This window comes from Larimichthys crocea, chromosome XXI (assembly GCF_000972845.2).
Source record: "Larimichthys crocea isolate SSNF chromosome XXI, L_crocea_2.0, whole genome shotgun sequence".
In the NCBI taxonomy this organism is placed as follows: domain Eukaryota; kingdom Metazoa; phylum Chordata; class Actinopteri; family Sciaenidae; genus Larimichthys; species Larimichthys crocea.
Window position 1 is genome coordinate 2104485 of NC_040031.1, and position 12200 is coordinate 2116684.

General features: G+C 38.0%; 1 protein-coding gene across 1 annotated transcript in view; it reads right to left on the minus strand.

Annotated features, from left to right (window-relative positions):
- Positions 1-12200, minus strand: part of LOC104932996 (protein FAM19A5) — a 50751-nt gene that overhangs the window by 25986 nt on the left and 12565 nt on the right. The window contains exon 2 of the mRNA XM_019267591.2: positions 3257-3406. Coding sequence (XP_019123136.1) covers positions 3257-3406 — 150 coding nt within the window. The remainder of the gene's footprint in view (positions 1-3256; positions 3407-12200) is intronic.

The window sequence follows — 12200 nt, forward strand, 5'->3', positions numbered from 1 at the left end:
ACATACAGCTGACATGCATTAATTAATTAATTAATTAATTAATTAATTAATATTTAGTGTATTATATATAATATATATATATATAATATATATATAATATATATATATTATTATACTATATATATATATATATTAGTATACAGTATTTTTTTTATTGCTTATTTATTTTGCTAATAAGTATTCAGTATTCCACCACTGTGTACAGTTCTCATGATGTATATGTATATGTATATGTATATGTATATGTATATGTGTTTTGCTCCTGTTTGTTTGACTTGTCTTTTTGCCTCTTGGGTTGAGTAAAGTTGTATTTTATCTGAAGTACACTAGTTTTACTCCTGGAGACGTCGAATAGACTTTAGAGTTCATGTTTCCTGAAACCATGTTTCCCGCACCATAAAACACAAACTGACATAAATAACACCACAAAGCTCTGTGAAGGTCACAGAGAGACACACTGAAGGTTGCATTGAATACAACTCTTTTCGCTGGCCAGTTACCATGATTTGTTATTAAGCATGGCTGAAGATCAGAATGATCAATACATCAAATTAGCACTAATGTGTCTAATGTCTTTACTAAAGCCTTTACTGCCTTTTGCATCACTAACATTTGAATTAGTGTTCTCTGAAGTATATAATATATCCTGTATCAAATGTTGCAACCAATAAATAATGAATAAATGATAAATAACAGATTAAAAGGAGTGCTGATCATGAACTGCATTGCAGAGGTCACTGATAGTTTAACTGGTTTGGTGTTTAGTTTTTCTGAGACATTCAGGGAGGAAAAAACAGGAAGCTGCTGATGAGTCTCTGAGCTCAGAAAACAGGTCGCAGTTATCAGCGGCATGCTCACATCGAGTCTGCTGCTGAAAATATCCTCCCAAAGCAGCAGAGCACATTCAAACAGCTCTGATCACTAACAGCACAAACCTTAACCTGTTCAGCTCCAACAACACAAACTTTAACCTGTTCAGCTCCAACAACACAAACTTTAACCTGTTCAGCTCCAACGCTGTCCGCAGCACCTTGAGTATAGCACTGCTGACAGATCCAGTCAGTAAATAATATCAATACAAAGGGTTAATCTATAAAGAAACGGTTCAGACATTTTAGAAATTGTTTTGTTTGTGTCAAAAGAGACAAAACAGTTTCATTGCTGTTCATCAAGTATAGCATGCAAAGGTCAACTTAGTTTAGCAAGACTTAAAGCACGAGGAAACTGCGAGGTGTGTCAACACTTAAAAATGCAATTTTTGAGAAGAACAATTTTGCTGCAAACTAAAATTGCTGTCGGCTTTACAGTTAGCTACTCACCATAAACTATTCACTATGCTAATATTACCTAATGTGTTTATGTAAATTTCAATAATATGTTGTATGCTTGGATTTGAAAGTTTAGATCAGCCGCATTCCGAGGAATATTTAATTTGACACCTATCGCAACATGTTGTCACTCACAACTCATCTGTGGCTTGGTTGGTGCCCTCATCATTTCTGAATGTGCAGAGCTCCGCAGCCAATTTAGCAATAATAAATGTGCAACATTCGGTTAGCATTTCAAATTAGGTTTGCATGGTCAATGTTGCGTGTGAAACTGTTTGGTTTCGTTGAGCTACAAAAACTATTTGGTTAGGTATAAGCTACATCAAATTAAGCTACATGATGGCAGTGGCGTACTTACAGGATGATATTTTCTGCTGATCAGATGAAAATACAGTCTTGGATATGATAATTTTGGATAGTTTGTCCTCATTTGTAATCATCCTGGCTAAAAAAAAAAATCAATGTTGATGCAAGGAAAAATTTACATCTGAAGAGAATTAATATTTGAAGTTCTATTCAACCGAAACTTTGCTGAAGAGAAACCAGCAGGAGACACTGCAGAGGTTCAGCAACAACTGTTCACAGTCTCTGACAATCACCAGGAGAGTCTGTAAATCCCTGCAGAGCAGACCGAGTCCCTCCAGCTGTTGTCATCGTCTCCAGATGGCAGAAAGAAAAAGAGAAACAAGGAGACAGCCAGTGATGAAATGCAATGCAACTCTGGGCTGTTCCCATCTGGGCCGTGACTTTCTGAACTTTGCAGTCCAGATGAAGAGATGCAAACGATTTAGAGGGAAGCAGCAGGTATGCATGTTTGTTCATAAACTACAAGTCCAAGCCTCAAGCACTTAACTCACTGTGAAACATCAGTCTCTTAAAACAGCAAACGCCTCAGTCATCCAACTGGTCCTTGTGAATATTGTCAAGAATCACAAACTGCAGAACAAGTGCTTCTTAATTGTAGAAAATATAAAGAGAGACATGGAAGAGATGCAGGAATGTAAAGCATACTGGAATAGTATGAAAGTAATGCACCACTACGGACCTTTTACTTGCCCTAATGATGCCCAAAAGCTGGATGTCCCAAATTACCTAAAATTTAATGAAGGTCTATCTGAGATCATATTCTCATCATATTCGGAGACCTGTTGTTCCTGAATGTCTCCACCAATCAGCAGCAACTTTCCTTTTTAATGGCCATGAGGGGGCAACACCATTGTTTGCAAAAAGAAATCTGATTGTATTGACTGTATTGGAAAAATGAGCATACCTCTCGTTTGGTGTATTACCTTACTACCAACCTTATTACGTTAACAGTTTCCTCATCAGTTTATGGTGTCTCTAGTTTCAGTCTCCATACAGCATGATGTTCACTGTAAATTATGCTCTCATTTAGAGTAATATTGATGATAAAGCAGGGTGTGGCCACTTTGTGAAGTTATTTTCAGTGAGTCTGTCACTGCACTATTTCATTCCTCCAATGATTTACTGCACTATTTCATTCCTCCAATGATTTTAAAAACATATTTTAGTTGCTGCTTAGCTGTATACAGGACTGTTTGTGACCAAGCAGGCCACCATTGTTTCCTGCGAAGCCATTAAGCATACCCATCTTGCAGTATGTCACTACTTCTACATCCAAAAAGGAAGATGGTGATGGCCATAATGCTAAACTGAAAGTTTTAAAACAATTGTTCACAAACCAATGGGTGATGTCACAGGGAGTTTACTCTGGCCAATATTCAGCATTGTTTTTTATTGTTGTCCATGTTAATTTCTGTAACGATGATGATGAAGGTTCCCTATTCATAACGAAGCACTAGGATATTTCCCTAAACCAAACAAAACCAAACCTTAGAAATATCATTGTCACATCAGAAAACAGATTTATTTTACAAACAAACATATTTTGTTGCTTAAAGTCTTACCGTCGACGCAGGCTGGTCTGGCTCTTGTTGTTCCGGCAATCTGTCCCTTCCTGCAGGCGCAGCGGGCCGTCTGTCGGGCGATGGTCCTCCTCGGCTGGCTGCTGTCCCGGTCCAGAGTGACTATCTCACAGGTCCCTGCTGCCAGCTGACCTGAGGGATGCACAGAAAGAAATAATGTTAACATGTTTTTCATTTTCTAAGACATTTTGTTATGTTCAATGTTTTCCTTTATTTACCATTATTTTCTGTTCACTCACTGAGGCCTTGAACGTCCACAAATAGCTACAGTACTTTTGATTATGTACTCATTAGTCCTCAAAGTACAAACATTTTCTACTAATGAACTAACTTATTTTTTAGATAAAGAGTAAATGCCATCCCAGCTGAATCATTACCTTGCTTAAAAAGTTTGAACAAAGCCCAAAACTGCTCATTGAACAACATGAAGTTTTCTGCTGAAAAGACAATCTTTGTTACATCTTGTTGGACATGATAATGATGGATAGTTTGCCCTAACTGTAATTGTCTCCACTGTAGGGAATCAATGCTGAGGTAAGGAAAAATTAAAGATGAAGATAAATGAAGGGCAAAATATGTGAGGTTTATTCAACTGAAGTTTTATTGAAGAGACATCAGCAGGAGAAACTGTAGAGCTTTTTTATCTGAGCTAAACAACTGTTTCTGGAAACCTTCCTCACCATAACCATCTTTTCAGCTTAGCTTGCTATACAATGCAGCTTAAGAGTCAACAAATAGCAACAGTGCTTTTGAGTGTGTGCTTGATGAAGGTAGGTCAAAGGAGACTGGTTCACCAGGTGATGCAAAATGAAGTGCTTTGTAGACTCTTTGAAAGCATTGAATGGTCAAAACCTACAGGGCATGTTTGAAAGATGCCAAAGAAAGATGAATAAAAGGATGGAGGTTCAGTTCACAGATGGAATTCTTTGATTATTATGTCCTTTTCTCTGTATAAATATATTGAATATGTGGACGAAAATACAGCCCCAATACATGTTCATACGAGCTGTAAATACAAAGAGCTGTGGATAAAATGTGGCCATTATCCATGATATAAGTGGAAAGTACAAGATTCAGCCTCTGGACTCATTAGCTGAATCAATAACTTGTGTTTCTGCTCATAGGGTTCATTTTCTGCTAAAATAAATGTATATCCTTCCAGCAACAGGTGTGTGCAAAATATCTATATTTGTTTTGTGTTTTCTTTAAGAGACACATTAGTGTCACCACTGACAAACTACTGCTGTTTAAAACCACACCAGTTTACAGATGGACTGTAAATCAAATCATATTTGCTTTGCTTATTCAGAAAAGACAGGATTTGTTTCACTAAATAATTATTGGTACATTACTATAGAGGCTTTTCTGGTGATGTGGTGGAAGACGATCAAGTAGAAAGTATTAAAAATTAAACAGGATGAAGTATTCTTATAAGCTTTAAGCTTTAAAAAAACTTCCAGTGTTTGACTGACGACTCTTGGACATCTTAAGTGACTCACACAGTTGATTGTCTGATTGATTGTCAGCTGACCACTTCCTCACACAACACCGTACATCAATGATAACACAGTAAACAGAATCCTGCTCACTGATGGGCTGAGAGATGAGAACTATAACTATAATCCCCCAATTACCTCTTAAACCTCTTTCAAGTCAGCTAACACCTTTTCAATGAACCCTACAACCAAGGATTTTTTGAACCTTCAAAAAGATCCCTGGGAAACCTTCTCAAGGCCAGCTAAATTATCGTGAAGGATCTCACAAACCTCCTCAAAGACCTCTTGTAATCTTTTCATGAAACTATGCAAATTCTTTGAACACAGCCTAAAGTTATAATACAATAATAACTATAATACCTCCTCAGTGACCTTTCTAACCTTTTCAATACCTTTGGAACCTTTTCAAGAACTTAAATGTCCTCAAGAACAGTTAAATCATCCTCGATGATGTATGAAATCTCTTCAGAGGTGGCTAAAACCTTGAGATACAGGTCAGACTAAAACAAGACTAATTTCAGACACAATCTGATTTGCGCTGCGCTTGCCACTAGGTTCAGCACCAGCGCTGCACTGTGTAAGCCATTGGGCTCAATGGGTTTTAGAGCAAAGTGCTGCTGTTGCTTTGTCTAAAAGGGCCATAAAAGTTTTTTTTATCGTAACACAAGCTCCAGGTTACGATAAAAATGCGTTGTCAGTTAATCAGTCAAACAGTTTATGTATCAGATGCTTTGCCAATCCATCAAGACAGTGTTGAGATATTTCAAGAAGTGGAAGTGGAAACTTGCTAGTGGTACAGGAGAGTCAGGACATCATTAAAGTAGCATCCATGCTCTGGGTACCATGAATGACTATACAAAATGTCAAAGCAATCTATTCACTAGTTCAAAGGTTACTTAAGTGTGGAGTTACGGACTAACATACTGACATTTCTATCCATAAAGCCATGGTGCTAGCAAGAAAGAATTACTCTGGACACTAGTAACTAAAGATATATTTCTCAAGGCTCAAGGTTTCAATATATAAAACACTGAGTTCAGCTGAAACAGAGGCAGAATGATGGAGAGAAAAATGTTGGGTGAATCAGAGGGGACAGAAGCCTCAGGAGTTGAGGAGGGGGCTGTATTTGGTCGCTGTGGTGACAGCAGAAGCCCCTGCTGCATGCTGATGAACTGTCATCAATAGAGCCATGGACCGTCCCCTCTTTAGAGAGGATCGGACCTACAACAACCAGGACCTCAGACTGAGGAGAACAGAGGGAACAGTTCTTCAGAAAGACGGCAATCAGAGCAGGAAAAGCAACATCATCAACGACAGCAGCAGCATGTTTAAGACGAGTCCCCTGAAGAAGCACAAACTACTAAAACACTGTCTTTGATCTAACAGCAGATCATTTCAAGAGACACGCACCAGAAGGACGTTTATCCCCCCAACTAGATCGTAACAAATGAGTGACTTCTATAAAGTAGTGATGGGGAGAGAGACTCGAAGGACCTGTACAACCTGCAAGGCGATGGTCAAATAATTGTTGGATGCAGCTGATGGGAATGCTAGGCTACTTTTACTTAAAAATGTCTTAATATTTTAGTATTGTCATTGTGTTCACTCACACACGTTTCCTTGAGAATCTCCAAAAATAACAAACTCTGACTATTTCAACCAACAGACAGGTTAATGAAACAGACAGTTTCATTAACCTGTTACCAAAAGGTTTGAGAAAAAAATCAACCTTTTTCCTGCCTGAGTCATCCAATCTGAGCACACAGACATAATACACATATTTTTAGATTCAGTGTGACTTACATGTACACTATCTGAGGATATTGGTCTGCTTTAAAACTCCAGAACCTGCCTTAAAATCATCACATTTGAAGTATATTCTTCTGTATCAAAGTCATCCAGTGATAGTTGGCTGCATATTCATGTTTCAACTGTTAATTTGGCAAATTTTTAAGGGGGCAAAAGAACTATATGAAAAGTCCATGGTGACTTTATACCTCTATTTACATAATAAAAATAACAATTATTAAAATATTAAGAATTTAATAGCATAAAAGTATAATTTTTCAGTATGTCTCATCAATATGCTTCTTATATTTGCAGAACACTGACAAAAGCTATTTTAAATTGCATAAAACTATTTTGGCCCTGGGGTTCCCTAACAGGTGAATCCAGCCATGTGCTATTCTGCTGTAATGCATTTAACTTGGTGTTCCAGGAAGTCTTACAGTTGTTTATTCATTTAATGTATTCAGTTGTAAATTTTACCAAGTGTTTTCTACCATGTCAGAAGATGTTTTTTTTTCTCTTGCGTACAAATTATTCTACCGCTTTTACATTTTTTTTTTCAGCTGTAGCTGTTTGAAGTCCAGACTGTCAGGGTAAAAAGCTCCAGCTGTCACCCTGAAACATGATGCAGCAGCAGCAGCACTCAGAAGCTGAGAGGTTTTGATGTGGCGAGCAGCGTTTTGCTGTCAGCAGCATCTTTGTGAAACATGAATGAAGACACAGTGCTGCTGTTTCGATCGGCTCAGAGTCATCGCTTCTGTCCATGTCGCGAGTTATCGTTCAGGTGGATTAATGCCTGTGTGGGTCTCCAAAACACTCCTCCACTTCATCAGGAAAATTACCATAAACAATCAAATCTCCTATAAAACATGCCAATGTGGAAACAAAAGAAGAGATGTCAGACAGGGTTTCTGTACTCAGTACAACTCAGACCTGGAGAAGCTTTCTTAAGCCTGAGAGAATGACCCCAAAGATGTAATGATATCAACAAAACACAAGCTTAAACACAAGACATCCAGCTCCAGACGTTTTAAAATATTAAAAAATCAAGAAAAGTATTCCCATTTCTTTAGCAATGCGTTCAAGCACCACAATTTTCACTAAAATCTGATGAGAAGTGAAAGATCAGAAGTAGCTGACCTTTTATTCCCTCAGAGATGCTGAAAGGAAAAGGTGTTCATGTCCATGTTTAGTAGCTTGCAGTCTTTTGCAGAGACATACCGCAGTGTACCTGTTGATCACTGGAATAGTGTCACACCATTCGTAGGAGTGGTTCCCCCACATGCACCAGATGAACAAAACAGGTACCCATTCATCGTAACACAGCTGGTGCTCAAACTTTATAACTCCACAGGGAAACTTTAACTGTGTCGATGTGCCATCTTTTATGTGGTGATGAGTACGAGGGGACACCAGTGAGCAGTTTCACCAACCTGATGTTTATGAGAGTAGTAACACTCAGTCACTCAGTACATGGCCTGTAAAAAGAACATTACAAAACATATGAAGAGTTTATAAAATACGATGTCTTGTTCTAAATTAAACCCAACAGTTTAGAATAAAAACATAGTGCATAGTAAATAGTTTAGTAACAGAAAATTAATTTGCAACTATTCTAAAAACTATTTTAGTTGTTTTAAATGAAAAAAAAAGTGCTTTTTTAATTATTTGAATTTATTTTTAATACATTTTATAATGAGGTTTGGACTAATGGTTGGACAAAACACACATTGTGGGGGTGCATGTGAAGTGCACAGGTACGAGTTAACTGCTGAATTTAAATGTGTTAAATGACTCTACCTAATAAAACCTTAACCCCCTGAAAATCTGAAGGGTTATAGCTTGAGTTTAAAACAGTCTTCAAATAAACCATATAGTCCTTCCATAAAGTAAATAAGAGCCACACTGAAACACACAACATAAAAACCCAGAAACATATAAATATAAATCTATCTGTATATACAATAAATGAGCCTGTACATCCACCAGTAAAGATTATTTTGAAATGAAAGCTTCAGACTAAGTGAACCTCCTTTCACACTTTAAGCTCCAGTTTAAAGGAATCCCTCTTCACAAAACAGGTTGAACAGATTGAAGTTGCTTCTCAAAAACACCAACACTGCTCACATCTCTGTGTTGAGACTCTGCAGTTTTAATGAAGCTCATAATCACATCTGACAGCCTGCATTACCACGACTGCTGCTTTCTGTCTGATGTGTTCACCCCCTCCTGTTAGCCTCGAGGCTACATGGAAGCTAATAAGCTCGTCTTTGCCTGAGAGCTGCTGTGATGAAGGGTATCACCTCCTCCTCCTCCTCCTCCTCCTCCCCCTCCTCTTCTCTGTATGCGTACAGACAGTCAGACCTCTGCGAACTCGGCGGAATCAGCTCTTTATGTACATTCATGTTTAAAGGGTCAAAGGTCACAGTCTGATAGCCAGCAACACCCCATACAGAGGAGAGGACACTTTAACCTTCATTCCTCTGTGTAATCATATCTGACACAAAGGTCAGAGGTCAGAGGACGGACGCTAACACTCACACACACACACACAAAACCACAGAGGAGTGAGACACTGAGCTCTGCGGTGAGGAAAGGATGAGAGTAAAACTAAAACAAAAATAGAGAAGGTAAATTGAAGCCTGAATGTGCAAAATCTATTTCAATTCCACCTGCTATAGATTACATCATCTGTATCTGCAACAGCAAATGTGTTCAGTGAAAAAGAAATATAAAGCTGCCCGGGCAGGAAATATCTCTGATTAACATACCTAAAAAAGATTTACTGACAATGTATTTTATTATTTTCTATCCATTGCAACGGAAGCTTGATTAACACTGTTATGTTTAGACAACTCAAAGCTCTTGGTTGTGGCTCAGGATAGACAATGTTCTTGGTTACAAACAGAAAAAAAGCCTTCAGATGGATGAACAAACTGTCTTTACTTTATTAGAAGAATAATTACACATTTGAAAATGTGCTTATTCACTCTCAGGTGCAGATGAAAAAGTTGATATTGTTCTCATATGTATAGTATAAAGCTACAGCCAGCAGCCAGTTAGCACAGACTGAAACAGGAAGAAACAGCTAGTCTGTCTCAAACTTACTAAATATATCCTGTTTTTTTTTTGTTTTTTTTTTTAAGTGTAAAACCTTTAATTTGGCTGGCCATGGCTGTGAAGTGAAGCCAACGTGGAAGTGGCAAAAAACTGCAGTTCTTCGAATGTCCACTTGAGGCTGGCTACAGAACGTGTCAATCTCGATAAACTCCCATATTAAAATGTCCAACTTCACAGCAAAAATAAACATGTTTACTAGGGATGTACCGAAATGAAAATTTTCGGCCGAAACTGAATAAAAATTAAATGGTTGGCCGAATACCGAAACCGAAACCGAATATGAAATGCGGTTATTAAATTTTTCAAATTTTTTTTACTATTGCATAAATAGCCTAGAATAAATTTGTAGACATGTTTTTTCAAAGAAAGTAAATGTTTATTTAATATCCTTCAAATATTCCAGTAGAATTTCCAGTTAGTATAATTATTATTTCATTTATACTGTTAGAAAGCCCATGTTGTTTTAATCACTGTTAATTTGTTCTTGAAAGAAATACTATTTAGTTTTATTATATTTCTGGTGAATTTCCGTAATGTAGAGAGAAGTATATAGCTCCTCTAAAGAGCAGTGTATGATGTATTTCTTACCTGTGTTTTTCCTATATCCTGCATCGTGGGTTTATTGTGTGTGAATGAGAAAAGAATCAGCAACCCTGGACAGATCACCGCTCACGTTGTTTCATTGCATCAATTGTGTCACGCCACTATTCGGCCACTTCACCGAAAGCCGAAATGCACTTTTGCAATTTTCGGTGCATCCCTAATGTTTACAGCCTGGTACAAAAGACTGTTTTGGTATCAATACTTAATTTTCTTGTTCATGATAACTATACTCAGTTTGAGTTTTTATTTAACTCAACTGTAAATTACATTACAGCTTAAAAGTAAATAAAATTATTGGCCGCTTTGATTGACAGGTGGGTGCCAGGAGCTTGTTTGAGCAACCAGCCATCCTGCAGCCTGCCTCAGGATATGATGTCCATTCTTCATTACTGTCTATGGTGCTGGGCTTTCTTGTCTCTGATCAGTTTCCAGGCAACCAGCAGATAGTCAGTGGTCCGAGTCAAGAAATAGTCTGACACATAACCCTAAAATTGTTGTTTTTAAACAGATTTAACAAACTTGGTATAACATGTAAATAAGAGTTTTAGAGGTTAAACCAATATGTTTCAGGTTGCCTTAGCTTTATATTAACTGGACATACATAAGAGTTCCCGTAACCTTTACCACAGTTCTTTTGTTGTCCAAACCTAACCACAAACAGGACTCTCGAGCTTATAGAGCTTTATTTTCCCTCCTCATTATCTCTTTACTGAATGAAATGACGTACAGCCCTGAACAAAATGCCACAGGGGAGTAAACAGCACTGAGCAGGGGAAATAGAAAGAAGCTCAGAGCTAATGTGACTGAATAGTTCTAGCTTGTTTTTGTCTGGAAAGCATGTCAGTGGTTAACTTTGCAGATATAGTTCACTAAGAAGCCTGTCACAAAGCTTCTAACCAAATATTTCATAAAGCTTCGGGTGCATACATTTTGGTGTGCGACTTTCCCCTATCAACCGTAGTTTCTACTGTAGTTTAAAGGGTAAAAAAAAAAAAAACCTCATCTGAACAGGCTCAGTGTCAGAGCTACAGTAAAACAACTGCTTTGCATTTTTTTATACATCACAGGTCGACTTTTCCATTTCAGTGATCCTGAACCCTCAGAGCTGCTGAGACCGAGAAGCCCAGGAGCTTTTTTTGCAGTAATTGGGATTCAGTCTACGTGTACATGATATAAGAGATGCTCGCTAACAGGTATCCCATGGTAACCAGAGACAGGAGCAGAGCGGCGGCAGGTCTCTGTTTCCTCGTTAGCTGCAGCTCATCACCCTTATTCAATTCTCCATCTGCTACAGAACGGCAGAATGAAAAAGTTATTGTTGCAGAGGGTGCTGGGAGACAACGCCTGAACACCACACACTGATGATTAAAGAGCAGCAAAATAAAAAATAATAATAATCTAATAACATCTGGAAAAGAAACGAAATCTGACGACTAAGCCTCGATGATGCAGGTGTGTTGTTGCACTGCGCATTCAAACTTTTTACTGTTGGATGTTCATTGAAATCTGCATCAGCATGAACGTAAATGACTTCCGTTTGCGAACTGAAAGAGCAATTTGCAGAAATTTTATCAGCTGCTATCAGACGAACCAGCATTTCTCAAAAGCTGTTCATACCATGAGCATGAAACCTCTCATTTTTGACAGAAATCTACTGGACTGTCCTGCTGCTAATGAATGATAATGCTCAATGACGTTTTCTCTAACGTCAAACAAAACTAAAACAACACACACAGAGACTCTGCAGCTGCTTCAGCCTCAGATTTTCCTGCACTTGCGCTGTTATAATATTTTCCATAACACACTGCTCAGATGAAGGTCGCCAGATTCTACCTTGATAAAAACAACAACAAAAAAAAACAAAAAACATGCCAGCTCCTCCTTCATGACAGGAGTGGATGTTGTGACCCTGTAACGTC